Below are 19,796 nucleotides of genomic sequence, written 5' to 3' on the forward strand. Positions count from 1 at the left end.
GAAGGTGTTTACGAATTAAACAAACCGTTTCTAGAATATATAAAGATGGAAGTGCTAAAATTCCGTGATCTCTGAAGTAACTTCTCCAGTGTGTAGATCTTCTGGGGCCAAACAGATATCTTATTGCTCTTTAAATATAACATCAAATTGAGCAGCTGTACTAGAACCCCAAAAAGAAAGATATAGAAGATGACACTCGAAAAACGAAAAATGTGATATTTTGGAAGACGCTAAATTGAGTTCCCTTGAGAGAGATCTTATTGCATGGCAAGCTGAGGCGAGTTTCTTACTTGACGAATCGATATGAAGGGACCATTTGAGGTTGCTGTCTAAAAAAATACCAAGAAATTTTACAGAATCAACGCTACTCATCTGGCTGTTATTAAGAGGCAAAGATTGAAGAGCTCCTTTATAGGTTAATTCCACTGTTTTATCTACGTTAAAAGAGATTAAATTAGAGTCAGACCAGGTCTTTATCGTCAGTAGATCCGAAGTTATAGTTCCATGAAGAGATGCAATAGTTGAGTTGCTCCAAGTGATACTGGTATCATCAGCAAAAAGAAAAATTTTCCCATCGATTTTTAAATTAGTGATGTCATTTATAAATATAAGGAACAGAAGAGGATCCAATACTGAACCTTGTGGTAATTTACACTCCACATACAATGTTTTTGAGACTAGTCCGTATCCTTTGCTCTAACTAGTTGTTTCCTATTATTTAAGTAGGGTTGGAACCAATTCAAAAAGATACCTCGAATTCCATAGAAATTTAGTTTTTTAATCAAGATTTCGTGATTTACACAATCAAAAGCTTTGTCAAAATCACAGAAAACAGTGGCAGTATAAAAATTATTGTTTAGTGCTTGGTAAACCTCATGTAGTATAGAAAACATGGCATTAGTGGTACATCTAATAGTTAACAAGCCGAACTGATTTTGTTATAAAATATTGTTATCAACGATAAAGGACATAAGTCGAGTTTTAATGAGTCTCTCAATAATTTTGGAGAGTACCGGTAGTAAGGCAATAGGTCTATTATAGTTGCAGGCATTAGATTTTTCACCACCCTTATGAAAAGGAATAATAATGGCTGTTTTTAGGCACTCTGGAAATTTACCTTTTACGAAGGAATCATTAATTAGTGAGACGAGGATTTCCAACAAATTTTCTGCGAGATTGGAGAAAATTTTTATAGATAGTCCATCAGTACTACAGGACGATTTGCTTTTGATACAGTTTAGTTTGATTGTTTGGATCAGTTCAGAGTTATCGACTAGTCTTAAAAAGAATGAATTCGAGACCTTTCTTGAATTAGGAAGATAGGAAATGGGATCTTGTTGCAGCAAAATGGTTGATGTTATATTTTTACTCACATTAACGAAGTAATCGTTTAGAGTTTCAGGATTTGGAAGGGAAAATGATTGAGCTGTGTAAGTTTGATTTCGAAGATCGTTTATTATAGACAAAGTTTCTTTTACAACATTTTAGAGCTTCCCAGACGCTTTTGATAATAGGCTTTTTTTAGCTGATTTGACAAGTTTTAGATATGTTGTCCTGTATTTCTACTACTACTATTTTAAGCTAAGACGGGCGGACTAGTAGTATAAATTTAAAATCCGAGTCATCGACTCAAGAAAAACCAAGATGGCGGTTTTTGGTAGCAAGCGGGCATTTTTGCAGTTACTCGAGCGCGTCAGAGTGTTACATGGGGAGATACCTTGTATCCTAAAAATGTAGCTCTACCATATATTGGCACTTAATGCAGGGGAGTTCGTTAAGGGGGGGGCGAAAAAAAATCTATCCTTAGAAAAACTCGAAATGGTCAGATTAAGATAAGGTAAGTTAAGTATATGCAAAACAGTGTATATTTCAAAAATCTGACGATTTAAGCGGGCCGTAAGGAAATGGGTGGCTTCCAAATGGGTAATTTAAAAATTGTAAATTAGGATCCCGCGATATTTCGCGAAATGAACATCAGATCGAAAAACTGAATAATACACTTATTCAATATTTTTGAAAAATCTATCGAATGACACCAAACATGACCCCCACGGAGGTGGGGTGGGGGTTACTTTAAAATCTTTAATGAGAGCCCAGATTATTTATTGCAGATTTGGATTACTTACTTAAAAACAAGTAACTTTTATTCGAAACATTTTTTTCGAATTATGGATAGATGACGCTATAATCTAAAAAAAACATTGGTGGAAATGTACAATTAAATTAAAAAATGGAAACTCCCCACTAAAATGGAAAACTTTACTTAACTTTTTTTGGTTTTAGGACGTACTCCTCACAACCAAATAGGTCCCCATAACGCTTGAGTGACTGTACATTTAGCATACTTTGCTCCCCTAACATTTTGTTCAATATCTCCATTATTTTCAACTTCTCTACTAAAATAGTAGGGACTGAAATTGTTGCAAATGCGATTTCCTACATTTCTTTTTACTTTATTTTTGTACTGTCAATATTTTCTGAGCTGAGGAGAATAATAGGGGTAGCATAATAATTATTGAATTATACCTATCGTTTGTTATTAACTTTAAGATATAATAAAATTGTACATAAGAGAAATATGGAGAATTTTATTTTATACAATTTTAATCTCTTTCATTTTTTTTTATTAAAATTAATAATAAACAAGATAATTCAATAATTGCCTATGCTTCTCCTAACCTTCCACTAGTATCTACCCTAACTCGGAAAATATTCTCCGGGCAAAAAAATTTGTAAACAAGAAATTACAAAATCGCACTTTTAACAATTTCAGTCCTTAGACTTCTTTTGTCAAAAAGTTCAACCTGGCGGAGATATTGAGCAAAAACGGTTCTCTTTTAAAATAAAGATGGCGTCTAAAACAACGCCGGAATTCAGTCGTCATTTTAAATTTGCACTACATGACCCACCTAAAGATTAGAAAAAAATTTTGGCAGCTCGCCATGCAAGGTCAAATTAATGTTATTCCGACTGGACTATATAGGTACTTTTAACTCTTAAATCGAGACATATGTGTCTATAGTACATAATGGAAAACATCCAGTCTCAGGGACCCGGCGCAAAAATATCTATATAGAGACATTTATTTTGATATTTGATGCATAATTTTATATTTTTAATCATAAAAGAAAATACTGATGCTACTATTCGGAAAATTTATTTTTTAACACAGGTCTACTTACAAATAAAATATATTTAATAAACTTCGAACTATTTAAAATAAATACACTGATTTTCAATAATTACTATGAATTATAAAGTTAGACCTCCATTACAGCACTATTATGGCATACTTCTCTGCTACACTTCAAGAAAATATTATCTCTACATTGTATGCATTTGCATGATTATTTTCTCTCTTTCTGAGGTGGGCAGATTGGAAAATTGAAAACATTTCAGAAGTGGTTATATCGGATAATACTTAAATCTCATGGATGTGAACATACGGAAAACCAAAATACTCGTACTAAGTAAACAACATAATCTAAAACCGTCTATACAATATTGGAAATTATTTTTCGGAACATAGGGACTTTCAATGCAATAGGTTAGATTCTTGATTTGCAATTAACCAGTGTAAATTTCAAGACAACGTCACGATGTTTCATATTTAATTCATTTGTTCGACTGCACTGAATTGAGGTGCCCCATGGGATTGAATCATGTGTGCAATAACCAGCTATAAAGGAATTACAGTCGAATAAATTAATTAATTTTAAAACATCGTGACGTTATATTAAAATTTACACTGGTTAATTGAAATCAGAGATCTCAGTTCGGTGCAGTTGAAGAAATCAATTAAATATGAAACATCGCGACGTTGTGTAGAAATTTACACTGGTTAATTGCAAATCAAGATTATAATTTATTTCATTGAAAGTTCCTATGTTCCGAAAAAAGATTTCCAATACTGTATATGTAAATAATCCCAAACTTGAGCAATTTGATCAAACGGTTTACCTTGTATATCAATTAAATTGAAATTCAGAGAGTCACGTCGAAATTATATCTAGGATAGACCAGGCCAGAGCCGCTTTTAGAAGGATCTCCAATAGACCAGGGCATTTAGCATTAACCTTCCGCCGGTAACGTGAATGCTTGTAACATAGTTGGTAACGTCGGTCTACGACACCGACTTTTTTAATAATGAATATCTTAGGTTGTGATTTTCTGTTAAAAATTGGATGTGACTAAATGTTTAACATAATTATATTTAAATAACAATATACTAAGAAATGATCAATATTTATTTATATTCGGGAAAAAATGCACATTAAAAAAATTGGCTTCTTTTAGATACTAACATAATTGACAAACAATTTACAAAAACATGTCAAGTTTTTGAATACAAAATATCAACAAGCATATCGACAAGGGTTGAAATGTCACAAAAAAAAATAAAATTATTCAACAAATGTCTAACATAAAATGAAATTATTGTCCGTTTGTATCCTCATATTTTTATACACTCCACTGCACCGTACTGTACGGTCCTGGTTCGGAATTAGCAACAATCTCGTCAAAAAGTTGTTGCAACCTGATTTGTTGTCTTTCATAATTATTATTCACATACAACTCCTAAAATTAATATATATTATTTAAACTGACTATGGACCAAAAACAACAAAAATTTACCGTTAAGTATAACATAAATGGTAACCTCGATCTCTAACACCGTCAGGTCAAATAACATATGAACTATCCATACTTGGCCACAGATTTTTCAAGGCTAAATAGTGTGATAAGAATTTGAAAGCTACCTGGCCGCGCGGACAAAAAAATATGCGCATTTGAGTTTTACCGCGAAAAATCCATTACGTCGGTGTCAGGGACCGTACGTTACCACTCGAAGGTTAAAAACACAGGAATAAATAAATTTTTAAATACAGCACCTAGAGACTTGCAGTTTTTTGCATTATGTTCAGAATGACGTCAGGAAAAAAGTCTACTATTCAAAGTGCATAAAATGCATCCAAAATTGCATAAAGATAAAAATAAAGTCAAAATCAGTATACTAAGGAACAAAATTTATTATTTGGGGTGTTTTTGGGGCCACTGAATACGATTACGCCATCAGAACTCATCCCCGGATCACCTGGTGCCCAAGGTCACGGCAAGAGACGTTATATTCTGGAGTTTCGATGGTTTTCGGCATTAAATCGATGCAAACGGATAACCCACGAATTTTAGGGGTCACTAAGTACTGATATACCATCAGAATTGACCTCCGGAGTACCTGGTGCCCAGGGTCGCTATACTAAGGCACGTCATCTTCTGGAATTTCGAGGGATGTCGGCACTGAATTGATGTAAATGGACTACTAGGGGTGTTATTCGGGTGGTTAAACACCAAGATGCCATCAGGACAGACCTTAGGATCACCTGGTGCCCAAAGTCACTGAAAGGGACGTCATGAGGGCTTTCGGTATTAAATTGATGCAAACGGATTACTGAGGGGTTCTTGAGGTCGCTAAATACGAATATGCCATCAGAACCGAATAACGGAGAACTTGGTGCACAAGGTTATTGCTAGGGGCGTCATCTTCTGGAGCTTCGAGAGTCTTTGGTACTAAATTGATGCAAATGGATTACTCATAGGTTTTTGGGGTTGCTGAACGTGAATACGCCATCAGATCTCACCCTCGGAGCACCTGGTACCTAAGGCATGTCATCTTCTGAAGTTCCGAGGGTTTTCAGCATTCAATTGATGCTAACGGATTACTTAATAATCGGATTTTGTAGTTGTTGAACACGATTGCGTCATCAGAACAGATACCAGAGCACCTGTTACCTAGGGCAAGTCATCTTCTGGAGTTTTGAGGGTTCTCGGTACTTAATTGTTGCAAATGGATTACTCATGGGTTTTTGGGTTTTCTGAAGATAAATACGCCATCAGAACAGACACCGGAGCACCTGGTGCCTAAGGTAGGTTATCTTCTGTAGTTTCGATAGTTTTCTGTACTAAATTAGTGCACACGGATTACTCGCATCTGGTACCTAACGCAGGTCATCTTCTGGAGTTTCGGGTGTTTTCGGTACTAAATTGATGAAAACTGATTACTCATGGGTTTCTGGGGTTTATTTTCATCAATTTAATGCCAAAATTCCTTAAAACTTCAGAAGATGACGCCCCTTGTAGTGACCTTGGGCGCAATGTGCACAGGAGGTTGGTTGTGATGGCATATTCATATTTAGCGACCTCAAAAACCCGCCAGTAATGCATTTGCATCAATTAAATGCCGAAAGCGCTCGAAACCCCAGAGGATGACGTGCCCTAGTAGCGACCCTGGGCACCAGGTACTCCTAAGTTCAATTATGATGGCATATTCGTGTTTAGCGACCCCAAAAACCCGTAAGTAATCCGTTTGATCTATTTAATGCCGAAATCCGTCGAATCCCCGGAAGATGACGTCCCATGAAGTGATATTGGGCTTCAGGTGCACAGGGGGTCGTTTCTGACTTCATATTCGTGTTAAGCGACTTCAAAAACCCTCCGGTAATCCATTTACATCAATTAAATACCAAAAACCCTCGAAACCTCAGAAGATGACGTGCCTCAGAAGCGACCCTGGGCACCAGGTAATCGGGAGGTCAATTCTGATGGCATATTCGTGTCTAGCGAACATAAAAACACTCCGGTAATCCATTTGCATCAATTAAATGCCAAAAACCCTTGAAACCCCAGAATATGACGTGCCCTAGTAGCGATCCTGGGCACCAAGTACTCCGGAGTTCAGTTCTGATCTCATATTCGTGTTTACCGACCCCAAAACCCATGAGTAATCCGTTTACATCAATTTAATGCCGAAAACACTCTAAACTCCAGAAGATTACGTGCCTTAGTAGCTATCCTGGGCACTAGGTACTCCGGAATGAATTCAAAATTCTGATGGCATATTCGTGATTAGCGACCCCAGAAACCCGTAAGTAATCCGTTTGCATCAATTTCATATCGAAAGCACTCGAAACTCCCAAAGATGACGTCCCTTGCAGTGACCTTGGGCACCAGGTAATCCGGTGGTCTATTCTGATGGCATATTCGTTTTTGGCGACCTCAAAAACCCCCGAATAATTTAATACCGAAAGCCCTCAAAAGTCCAGAAGATGACGTCCCTTGCAGTGACCTTGGGCACCAGGTGATTCAGAGGTCTGTTCTGATGGCACATTCTTGTTTAACCACCTCAAAAACCCCCGAAAAGTCCAGTTGCATCAATTTAGTGCCGAAATCCCTCGAAACTCCAGAAGATTACGTGCCTTAGTATAGCGACCCTGGGCACCAGGTACTCCGGGGGTCAATTCTGATGGTATATTAGTACTTAGTGACCCCTAAAACTCGTGAGTAATCCGTTTGCATCGATTTAATGCCGAAAACCATCGAAACTCCAGAAGATGACGTCTCTTGCACTGACCTTGGGCACCAGGTGATCCGGGGTCTGTTCTAATTGCGTAATCGTATTCAGTGACCCCAAAAACCAATTTGGATGCATTTGACATCCAATTTTGGATGCATTTTATGCACTTTACAGTGAAATTATACATTTCTACCCATTTTTGAATAGTAGACTTTTTTCCTCACGTCATCCTGAACATAATGCAAAAAACTGCAAGTCTCTAGATGCCGTATTTAAAAATTTATTTATTTTGTGCTAAATGCCCTCGTCTACAAGGTATTATGTAACAGAGACCTAAAATTGGCATTTTAAGTCGCCTTGAAGCTTTCGAAATGTGGTGCTATAGAAAAATTTTAAGTTTCTTGGATGAAGAAGATTAGAAACTCCACCATACTCGAACGTCTCAGCAAGACCAATGAGATTATGAAAAGCATCAAGAAGAGAAAGCTGGAGTATTTAGGACATGTAATTAAAGTTTCGAAATATCGGTTGCTACAAAATATTTTGCAATGGAAAATAGCAGACAAACGCAGTCAAGCACGAAGAAGAACCTCATGTTTGAATAACTTGCGATATTGGTATGGGGTTGATACACGCATGCTATTTATGGTGGGAATGAATAAAATTAAGATCGAAATGATGATAAGCAACGGTCTGAAAGGACATGGTACATGAAGAAGAAGAAGAAGAAGTGGACTGACAGCAACAAATGAAGAAGGCCTTAGAAGATTGAAGAAGAACCGAGAGGTATTGACCACCATGAAATATACGATAATAATTATTATAAATCGAGATATGACCATGCATAATATATGATACTACAAGCCATCCTGCAAGGAAAAATATTTGGAAAGTCAAATCTAGGAAGAAGGAGAACATCTTGATTAAAGAACCTCAGAACATGGTTTAATATAACATTTTTACATCTTTTCGACGCTGATGAAGATAGGATGAAAATTGCCACCACGATCAATTAGAACACGAAGACGTGTCGTAAAAGGTAAAGCTCATATTGGCATCCTTCATTAGTTTACATCAAAATTTGCTTAGATTTGAACATTGTTTTTTAGTTCAGAGAAATAAGGAAAAAAATATCCTGTTGGTGACACAACCCCCTCCAGGCCGAAACCAAATTTTTTGAGTAGTATGGACATCTATATTAATAACCTATATGTTTCCTGCAGCCGATTTTGATTATATACATAGTTATAAACAAGTGAAGATCAAAAAAAGGTAAATTTTGGCTTTTTTCGTCTAGAACCAATAAGTTAAATATTTTAAACAAATTTGAGAATGATAAAATCATAAATCGTATAAAAAACGTCAATATGGCGTTCGCTGAATATGTCTATCCTTATTGGTTGCTTAGAAAATTGCAAAATAAATCATAAATTTTGAGTTTTTATCAATATTCATAACTTATGTAAAAATTTACCTAGAACGTTCTTATTATAAGGAATGCTGAGACTTCTGGTGCTTAAATTATAACCTAAATTTCAAAGCAATTGGTCAAATAGTTTAAAATTTATTTAATTTGTTTTTCCCAAATTATTTTTTTTCAACGCTATAGGTAAGTCAGAAAATGATGAAGTTACACTAATACTTTGGATAGTTTATGAAAGAAGAAGATTTATACTATTAATTTAATTAAAAAAAATGACAAAAAATAATTCTAAATACTGCAAAATTATTTTGCAAAAACGTGTGAATTAAAAAAAAAGGGGGGGGGCTAACTTCGACCCTAATTGTCCTAGGACAATTGTTTTTCTTTCTAAATGTGTATAAAAATTCAGTCTTTCCAAATATGGAAAAATAATTTTTCTACGGGTAACGGTTAAAAAGTTATTCTAATTGTTTTTAAGTAAGCAAAAAATCGACGTGTTTTAGCAAAATAATTTTATACTGTTTAAAATTAATTTTGTCATTTTTTTTAATTAAGTTAATAGTATAAATGTTCTTCTTCCATAAACTGTCAGAAGTCTGACTGTAACCTCATAATTTTCTGACTTTAGTGTTGCAAAAAAAATGAACTTGGGAGGAAGAAATTAAATAAAGTTTAAACTAGTTGACTAATTGCTTTGAAATTTAAAATATAATTTAAGCACCAGAAGTCTCAGCATTTCGTGGAATAAGAAGGTTTTAAGTTAATTTTTACATAAGTTATGAATATTTATATAAACTCGAAATTTATGATTTATTTTGCAATTTTCTAAGCAACCAATAAGGATAGACATATTCAGCGAACGCCATATTGAATTTTTTTAGACGATTTATGAGTTTCTTACTCTTAAATTTGTTTAAAATGCTTAACTTTTTGGTTATAGACGAAAGAAGCGAAAATTTACCGTTTTTTGATTTTCATTTGTTTATAACTATGTATATCATCAAAATCGGCTGCAGGAAACATAAAAGTTATTAATATAGATGTCCACACTATTCAAAAAATTTGGTTTCGGCCTGGAGGGGGATGTGTCACGAGAAAAATCTTATTTCTCTAGACTATTTGTTTTATCTCAGATGGTCTGAACTATACATATATGAGTTTTTTTTATTTATCAATGATTCAGAAAACGAAAAACTTACCAATCCTAAGCTCGCCAGTCAGGGCGGCGGAGATCCAACCAACACTTTGAAAAACCAACAAACACAAAATTGTCGATCCCGTCGACATTGTTCACTCCACTAGTTTTTTCAGTCTGAATAGTTCTCAGATAACATTTAAAAGCGGCTATACTGTTAATTGCTATTTCCTTTTTGTTGGTTCAATTAAACATAGTCGAAATAAAACTAATTAAACAATTACCTCAAAAATGTGTAACATACATGTTTAATAATGGAAGTGAACTTGACATAATAAATTAAATATAGGTGTTGGTGTGAATTTGGAAATTAGGAAAATATTTTTTGTAATAGTTATATTTCTATTTTACCTAAATATTTACACCCCTCTGTGGCTGATGCGAGTTAGAATCTCAGATGGGTGGGAAATTATTCATTTATGAGGGGCAAATATTATAAAATACAATAAATATTATATAAATATTATAACGAGGGGCAAAATTATGGAATAAATTCGATTTTTAAAAAATGGGCGATTTTGGAGAAAAATCCTGAAGCACGTGGATGTTCATTTTTTTGTATATTATGTCATACTAGAGACGGTATCCATCTGGCCGTGATGACGTAATCGATGATTTTTTACATGAGAATATGAGTCGTGTAATTAGATCACTCATCAGCGGTAAAAAACTGTAAAACCGTGGAATTTTGAGAACCAACACCGATTTTAATGAAAATTTGGGTTTAAGCTGTGTTGACACTCTTCTTCAAGATCTACCCTATGCCGAACTGCGCTTTCGCCCTTGGGGTGAATACAACCCCATCTAGGGGATAAAACTTTTTTAATCAAAATAACTATGGATATCGATAAAATGATCAATTCTGAGCAAATTTTGTTTTTGCAAAATTTTTTGCAAAATTTTGTTTCCAAGTTATTTGCGATTGAAACGAAAAACTCACGTTAAAACAATTTAATTTTATAGAAAAAATCAATTAAAACAAAATTGTAGCTAATGAAAACACCAAGATATTCGCCTCTAAGACCTATGTCAACCCAATAACGACTAAGTTACTGCTCTTTAACAGGTTGACTGCCAGAAAAAAATGTTTAAAAAAGTCCATGGTGCCAAGTTGAAAAAAGTTCATCTGGCAACGAACTGAAATACTTTCAATACTAATGTTTCATCAATTTTATTTATTAGTCCAAATTTTTGAAAAAATATGTCAGCGGTCGAATACGACCGCCGGGGCGTAGGCGACATACTTATTCCAGTAGTGCCAAGCGGTCGTTCGGGCGGTCGTTCTGTTCATGATGAGATTTTTGTCGTGTATTATTCCGCCGAGTGGTTGCGTTGACTAATATTTCATCAGTAAAACTTAGATTGTTAGTAAGACAACGTGCTCGTCTAATTTTTAGGGATACAGGGAAATAAAGATCACCAAAGCCAGGCTGATGGATACAAACAACTCTAATGGAAAACCTATTGGAAATCACAAGATTTCCAATTATTTTGCGGAAGCTGGATTACAGGCAAATTACGCTGTATATCAGTAACTAATCTAGTCTACATAGATGGGCTCCTACCCATGGGCTCATACCCTAACAAAAAAAAATAATCCGTACCAAGAGCAAATCGTCGTGGAGACCCAAAAGAAGTAATAAATAAAAAATTGAAAAAAGGGAAAACGTTTGGGTTGGAAGACGAGAGAGGCATCTGCGTATTGAAGTAGAAGGATGTCTTGTTACTATCTACTAAACACACTACATGGGATTACAATGAGGGAAAGTCCCCAGTTGACCAGTCAGACCAGATGACAAGTTATAATTCACCCCTACGAAAATCACTGAAATGGTATATGAAGCCCGCTGTGGAATTTCTTCTTGGTACATCACTCGTAACTTCTCACATTATTTTCAACCAACTAGCCGATAAAAAGATAAAAATATCTGAGTTTAGAGAGTATGTAATAAAGTCTTTCCTAAATTATAAAGACAACATTGAGCCACATAATAATTCCGAATGGAAACAACAACAAATTAAGACGAAATACAACAAGATCGATGCAAATTCATACTTTGGTGAAAAAAGAAGGACCATTATGAAAAAATGAAAAATGATTAGGGGAAACGTAATAAAACATCGGGTAAAAAAATAGTAACTTACTGAGACACTTGTGAAGGCCAACCTCACCTCTGTTTAGATTGTTTCGACAAACATTCCAAATAACTGATAATTTTTAATTTCTTTCATGTTCTTATTTAACTTTTGTATGTTATTTAGATTGGAATGAATATTTTTTATATTTTTTACCCAAAATAAAGACATGTCAAAATTTCGATATCTCCCCTTTTTCAGTCTCCCCTATTCTGCCAAAATGAAAACTGATATGTATACATATGCGACGAATGTATTCCACAGCGGTCGAATACTGCAATAATTCCGCTTCTCTACACCCGTGTTGAGCTGCCCCCCCCCCACTTGCAAAAATCAAAAAACAAATAGCCCTGATTTATGAGCTATTTATGAGCTCTCATATTCCGCAAACTAAAAATTTTGAGCTCGTTCCACTGAGCAGCAATTTGATACTTTAGTGGGGGGGGGCTGAGTCAGCCCCCTCACTACTAAAAAATAAGAATATTGAATCGGTTTTTGCGGCAGAATTATGAGCTATTTATGAGCTCTTGAAATTATGTAGTTACGATTTTTGAGCTCATCCCCTTCACCCCCAAACAACCCTTTAATTGATTTAACTTTAAAAAAAAATGCTGAGAAAACTTAAAATATATCGTATTGCGGATATAATTCCTATAGGTTATATACTCTAAGAATAAACTATTAAATCACGTGCATTTCGATTATTGAGCTACAACCCCTTCGCAAGAAAACCACCCTATCTTCCCGGCTTAAGAGAAAGTTGTACTTAAAATGCATTAAACTAATTATTTGGCGACTATATATCATTGAATAATTTATAGCTTCCAAATTACGCGCATTTAAATCAGTAAATTGCAATTTATTTTTTATAGTGCAGTCACTGAAAGTAAAAATCAACGATTACCTTCAATTTCGGTGAACCTTCATCGATTTTCACGAAAATTGGTCAGTGGTTAGAGGATACCTCAAGAAACAAAGGTGACATGGTACCACCTTGCGCCTTTACCCTGAGGGTGGATACCGCCCCTTCTCGGGGGTGAAAATTATTTTATAAAAAATAACTGCATAAATCTATAAAAGAACAAATTATAAGCAAAATTTATTATATAAAGTTATTAAAATAAGTCAACACTTTTTAAGTTATTAAAGATAAAAATTTTAATTATTCGTGAAAAAAATGCATGTTTTGAAGCGGTTTTTCGTATCACTGAAAAACTGTAAGTTTTTACAAAAAAGTTAATAGTAGTTTAATTCGTATAGCCTATATTCTAAGAATATACTCTTAAATCATGCGCCTTTCGATTATAGAGCTACAACCCCTTCGCAAGAAAACCATCCCATATTCCCGGCTTAAGAGAGAGTTGTACTTAAAATAATTTAAATTAATTATTTGGCGACTACATATCGTTTAATAATTTCTGAGCTTGCAAAATATACGCATCTCAATTATTGAATTGCCATTTTCTTTCTATAGTGCAGTCACTGAAGGTAAAAATCAACTATGACCTTCGATTTCGGTAAATCTCCATTCATTTTCACGAATTAACAATAAAAACTGTGGGTTTTAACCTGGGGTATATGTCACCCCTTCTCGGGGGGTGAAAATTACTTTATTAAAAATAACCCCAAAAATCGAGAGAGGGACAACTTGTAAGCAAAATTTGTTATATATTGTGATTAAAATAAATCAATACTTTTTGAGTTATTAAAGATCAAATATTTTAATTTTTGTGAAAGAAAATGCATGCTTTAAAGCGATTTTTCATAAATAACTCAAAAACTGTAAGTTTTTACAAAAAAGTGTTCATCACTAAAAATGAAGCTAATAAAAAATATAATGAATTGCTTACTTGAAAAACCCTTTAATGTTAATTTAAAGTAAGTTATTGATAATTAAATGTATATTTTTTTCTGTGACTGTTCAAATCTAAGGATTCAAGCTTAAATAACGGGAAAGAGATGCATTTTATAACACTTAGGTTCTAAATACCTGTCAAAGTACATAGAAATACCTATCAAAAATGAGCTCCAGAAAAAGTTGATAGCATCAAAATCCGCTCACCAATTTTCATGAAAATGAATGGAGATTTACTGAAATCGAAGGTCATAGTTCATTTTTACCTTCAGTGTCTGCACCATAGAAAGAAAATGACAAATAAATAATTGAGATGCGTATATTTTGCGAGCTCATAAAATATTAAACGATATCTAGTCGCCAAATAATTAATTTAAATTATTTTAAGTACAACTCTCAAGCCGGGAATATGGGATGGTTTTCTTGCGAAGGGGTTGTAGCTCAATAATCGAAAGGCGCGTGATTTAAGAGTATATTCTTAGAATATAGGCTATACGAATTAAACTACTATTAACTTTTTTGTAAAAACTTACAGTTTTTCAGTGATTTACGAAAAACCGCTTCATAATATGCATTTTTTTTTCACTAATAACTAAAATCTTTGATCTTTAATAACTTAAAAAGTATTGACTTATTTTATTAACTTTATATAATAAATTTTGCTTTTAATTTGTTCTTTTATTGATTTGTGCAGTTATTTTTAATAAAATAATTTTCACCCCCGAAAAGGGGCGGTATCCACCCTCAGAGTAAAGGCGCAAGGTGGTACCATGTCACCTTTGTTTCTTGACGTATCCTCTAACCACTGACCAATTTTCGTGAAAATCGATGAAGGTTCACCGAAATTGAAGGTAATCGTTGATTTTTACCTTCAGTGACTGCACTATACAAAATAAATTGCAATTTACTGATCTAAATGCGCGTAATTTGGAAGCTTATAAATTATTCAATGATATATAGTCGCCAAATAATTAGTTTAATGCATTTTAAGTACAACTTTCTCTTAAGCCGGGAAGATAGGGTGGTTTTCTTGCGAAGGGATTGTATCTCAATAGTCTAAATGCACGTGATTTAATAGTTTATTCTTAGAGTATATAAGCTATAGGAATTATATCCGCAATACGATATATTTTAAGTTTTCTCAGCATTTTTTCTTAAGTTAAATCAATTAAAGGGTTGTTTGGGGGTGAAGGGAATGAGCTCAAAAATCGTAACTATATAATTTCAGGAGCTCATAAATAGCTCATAATTCTGCCGCTAAAGCCGATTCCATATTCCTATTTTTAAGTAGTGAGGGGGCTGACTCATCCCCCCACTAAAGTATCAAATTCCTGCTCAGTGGAACGAGCTCAAAATTTTTAGTTTGCGGAATAGGAAAGCCCATAAATAGCTCATAAATCAGGGCTACTTGTTTTTTGATTTTTGCAAGTGGGGGGGGGGCAGCTCAACACGGGTCTTTTCTACACAAGCGCTGACAAAACAGGAACTATATCACAGACGGTATCAAATCGTATACGACCGCCGTGGCATGAAGTACTTATTGAATTGTCGGTCGTATACGTATGGTGGCTCCCGCCTTCTGAGCCACCCTGGATACTTAGGGGTGGTTACCCCGACTATGAGGGTTGATGTAGTAAATATAGTTCGTTGTTAAGACATTTATTTACACGTTAAATATATCACAGAAAGTAACTAGTGGTATATTATTTACTTAAAATCGATGTTACCCCGTCGAATCTCAACTGCTAATTCATTTATCTGTTCTCGTCAAAATATAATTAAAGTCGGTTATTGTTTATTTACTGTTTTGGTAAGCCGAGGTGACCGTGATTCAAAGTGCTGACTGTTAATAAACACCCACTGAATATTATTGCAACTCGACCTTGTATCAAATACCAGCATGCATCGATGCAAAAACTAGGTTAATCGTATTTATTAAAACAACCATTACCACGGGCATTTAATTATTAAAAGGTTTATTTTTAATATGATGTTTACTGAGATGCTGTGTATCCCAATTCATCTTCCCCTTCCCCCGAAAATTTTCTGACTACGGAAAAGGAAGAAAATTTTTCTAATAGTACCACTAATTACTTGCTGCGTTTTACGAAGTACAATATATACATTTTTCCTATAAATACTAATTAGATACAAAAAAATAAAAGTGAAAATGTTCGTTATCTAGACTGTTCCCGTTTCACTTGTCACTCACGGTGTTCTCGGATTGTAAGCATATAATCTATTCTTATGTATTTCCTTGATTTTATTGTTTTCCGATCTGATCTTACAATTAACATTATTTACCTCTGTTATTGTGAAAGGGCCTACATAAAGACTATCAAACTTACCATTCTCTTCCCTTTTTACCAGGACTAGGTCTCCTATTTTAAATTGTTGTGGTGTTGCTTTGAGCTTATTCTTTTCTTGTCGCTCTTTTTTGTGCTTTAGTAAGAACGTTCTAGCTCTCTCGTGTGCGCTTTGTAGTTTGTAACGTAACTCATTGTAGTAAGCATCTATATTGTAACATGGTTGAATCTCCTGTGTAAGGTCTTCTGGTAGGTTAACCTTCCTGCCATATAACAGTTCAAACGGTGTGTACCCATGATACGCGTTAGGGGTTGTATTGTAGCAGTATGTGAACATCCTGCAACACACATCCCAATTTTCTCTGTCTTCGTCTATGAATGCTCTTACGTACTCGTTTAATGTTCTGTGCAGTTTTTCGCAACTTCCAATGGACTGTGGATGGTATGCCGTTGAGAAATTGTGCTCTATTTTTAGTAGCTTTGTTAGTTCCTGCATTACTTCATTTTTATATTCTGTGCCTTGGTCTGTTCTTATTTGCTTCATGAGTCCGTATGTTGGTATGAAATGATCAAAAATTCCTCGGGCTATTGTCTCTGCTTCTTTATTGCACACGAGTATACTGACCGCGTATTTCGTAAGCTCACATAACATTGTTATACAGTATCTATTACCTTCGTTACTTTTAGTGAATGGACCGATCGTATCTATGTATACTATGTCCCATGGTTTGGAAGAAGTGTCCGATATCACGAATTCCTCGACATGTGTTCTTTTTGGTTTGTTAATTTGACATTTATGACATTGTTTAACGTATTTTCTTACGTCTTTTTCCAAAATTTTCCATCTAAATCTTGCTTTTAGCTTCTTTATGAGTCTGTTATTTCCTACGTGTCCTCCAAACATCGGATGATTATGATATTCTTCTATTAACCTTTGTTTTTCTTTGTCATGTTCTATTGTTTCTGGTACTTCACATATGTATATTTCTACATTCTTCAATATTTCGTTTCCTTGTTTAATAAATTCCTCAATTGTGCACACTTTAAAAATAATATCGTTTACGTATATTTTTACTTTACGTACTGCATTCTCTACCTCCAGCTTATCAAGCTGTGCCAACATTTGGTTTAAATCAAAATGATTGAATCCTGTGGCTATGCTCTTGCTGCACTTTATTTTGTTTTTGACCCTAATGCTCAGTCTTGGTGAGATTAGTTCTGCTCCAAAAGACAAAATTGGTAGTCTATGCGCCTCTAAATTATTTAGTACCTTTCTTACTGTCTGTTTGTGGGCTTCTGGTTGTTGTGCGAGTTCACTTTCTGCCTTCTTTTGACTTGCTTCCTTCTTCTTTTCTCTTGCTTGAGCTCGTGTTATAGCTAATATATGGGTATTGTCTATGTATAGGTTCTTTAGTTGATGTAATGTTATTCTTGAAAGACTATCTGCATAGTTATTTTTCCCTGTTATATACTCTATTTCGAAATCGTATTCTTCTAAATCTAATCTGATCCTTGTAAGTTTCGAAGTTGGTTCTTTCATTGCGAATAAATGTGTTAGTGGTTTATGATCCGTTTTGACTAAAAATGTTGGTGCTCCATATAAATAACATTTGAAATGATTAATTCCCCAATGAATCGCTAGTAATTCCTTAACGATTATAGGTTTATTACATTCTCCTTTATTGAAACTTCTTGATGCGTATGCTATTGGTAGGTCTATTCCGTTATAATCTTGACTTAAAATTGCTGAACAACTCTCGTTGGATGCGTATGTTGTAAGGATGAATTGTTTATTGAAATCTGGACATTTTAGGATCGGTGGCTTCATCAGAGATGATTTAAGCTTATTGAATGCTTTTTCACATTCTTCTGACCAAAAAAATTCTACTCCTTTTCTTGATAATCTGTTGAGTGGTCTGCATATTTCAGCAAAATTTTGAATAAAACGTCTATAATAGTTACAAAATGCTACGAATCTTTTTGTTTCTTCCGCTGTCTTAGGTGTCGGGTATTGTTCAATCGTTGCATATTTCGCTTTGTCTGGTGATACTCCTTCCTGAGAAAGATCATGTCCTAAATATGTTACTTCTCTTCTAAAAAATTGACATTTTCCTGGGTTAAGTTTCAAATTGAATTTTCGACATGTCTCGAATGTCTTTTTCAGGTTTTCTAGGTGATGTTTTTCAGATATTCCTATCACTACTATATCGTCCATGTAGAGAAATGCTTTGTCTGGTGTTAATCCCGAAAATGCTATTGACATCATCTTTGAAAAGATATTTGGGCTTACATTTAATCCAAAAGGTAATCTGGTAAATTGAAATGCTACAGTTTCTGTGCTAAACGAAGTGTATTTTCTCGATGATTTTTCTAATGGTATCTGGTGAAAACCTGACACTAAGTCTATAACTGAAAACCATTTTGCTCTTCCTAGTTGATCTAGTATCGAGTCTATCCTTGGTAAAGGAAATTTGTCTGTGACTATTTTCTTGTTCAGTTGTCTAAAATCTATGCATATTCTCCATGCTTTATTTCCATCTATCGCTTTTTTCGGTACTAGCACTACTGGGCTGTTGTATTCTGATGTAGACGGTTCTATTATTCCTTTGTCTCTCAGTTTTTGTACTTGTGTGTTTAATTCCTCTGTTTGTGCATGAGGTGTCCTATAGTCTTTAATGTATACCGGAGTTTGGTCTTTAACTCTCAGTTTCTGCTCGTAGAAGTTGTTACATGTTAGCATGTCATGCCTTAGGGCGACTATATCTGAATAATCTTCACATAAAGATACTAACTTATCGCGTATGTATTCTGGAGTGTCTAACTTCAATGATTCCCGTAATTCCTTTTTCCTATCCTTGCTGTCGTTGATCAGTCTATATATGTTGAATAATTTAATGTCTAATGTTTTGATTGCGTTTGTCTCTACTTTTACTGTTTCGTAGGTTGTGTTCAAAATTTTGATGTACGGATTATTACTTGAAATAATTGCTCTCGCTATGAATATTCCTGGTTGTATTTCCTGTTGTTCCACTATCCTGTCATTCTTCAGCGTTTGAAAAATTTTTATGACTCTCTAAATTTCACATCTAGGCGGTATTACTGTCGTGTCATTATCTATATTATCCAAAATGTTTGTACTAATGTAACAATCGTTGTCCTCTTTAATGTGCATTTTAAGGTTAGCGTAGTCTAGTATGCATTGAAAGTTTGAAATAAAGTCTCTCCCAATGATTTCGTCGGTTGGAATAGGAAAGCTAGGTTCCACTAACTGAAAGATATGCTCAAATCGAAATCCTTTTACTTCTAGCGTTGTTTCAACTTCTCCCATTGTTGTAATTCTCCTTTAGTTACTCCTTTTATTTTCGCTTTTGTGTTTGGTTTCACATGTTCCTTCATAAAATCTTGTGAACATTTCAGTATTGAAATATCAGCTCCTGTGTCTATGATAAAGGTATTTGTGTTTTCTAGGATTCCTGTTTTCATTCGTACAAAATTTGTTAGGTTTAAATCGAAGTTGTAAATATTATATT

The 19,796-nt window shown here is 34.5% G+C and overlaps 1 protein-coding gene across 1 annotated transcript in view; it reads right to left on the bottom strand.

The window, feature by feature from the left end:
- The window catches only part of LOC126881309 (glutamate receptor ionotropic, kainate 2-like), a 136,068-nt gene extending 125,931 nt beyond the window's left edge, over positions 1-10,137 (bottom strand). The window contains exon 1 of the mRNA XM_050645516.1: positions 9,974-10,137. Within this exon, the coding sequence (XP_050501473.1) occupies positions 9,974-10,061 (88 nt within the window). The 5' untranslated portion in view covers positions 10,062-10,137. The remainder of the gene's footprint in view (positions 1-9,973) is intronic.
- Positions 10,138-19,796: the final 9,659 nt, after the last annotated feature.

The sequence above is a fragment of the Diabrotica virgifera genome, chromosome 3, assembly GCF_917563875.1.
Source record: "Diabrotica virgifera virgifera chromosome 3, PGI_DIABVI_V3a".
Lineage (NCBI taxonomy): Eukaryota > Metazoa > Arthropoda > Insecta > Coleoptera > Chrysomelidae > Diabrotica > Diabrotica virgifera.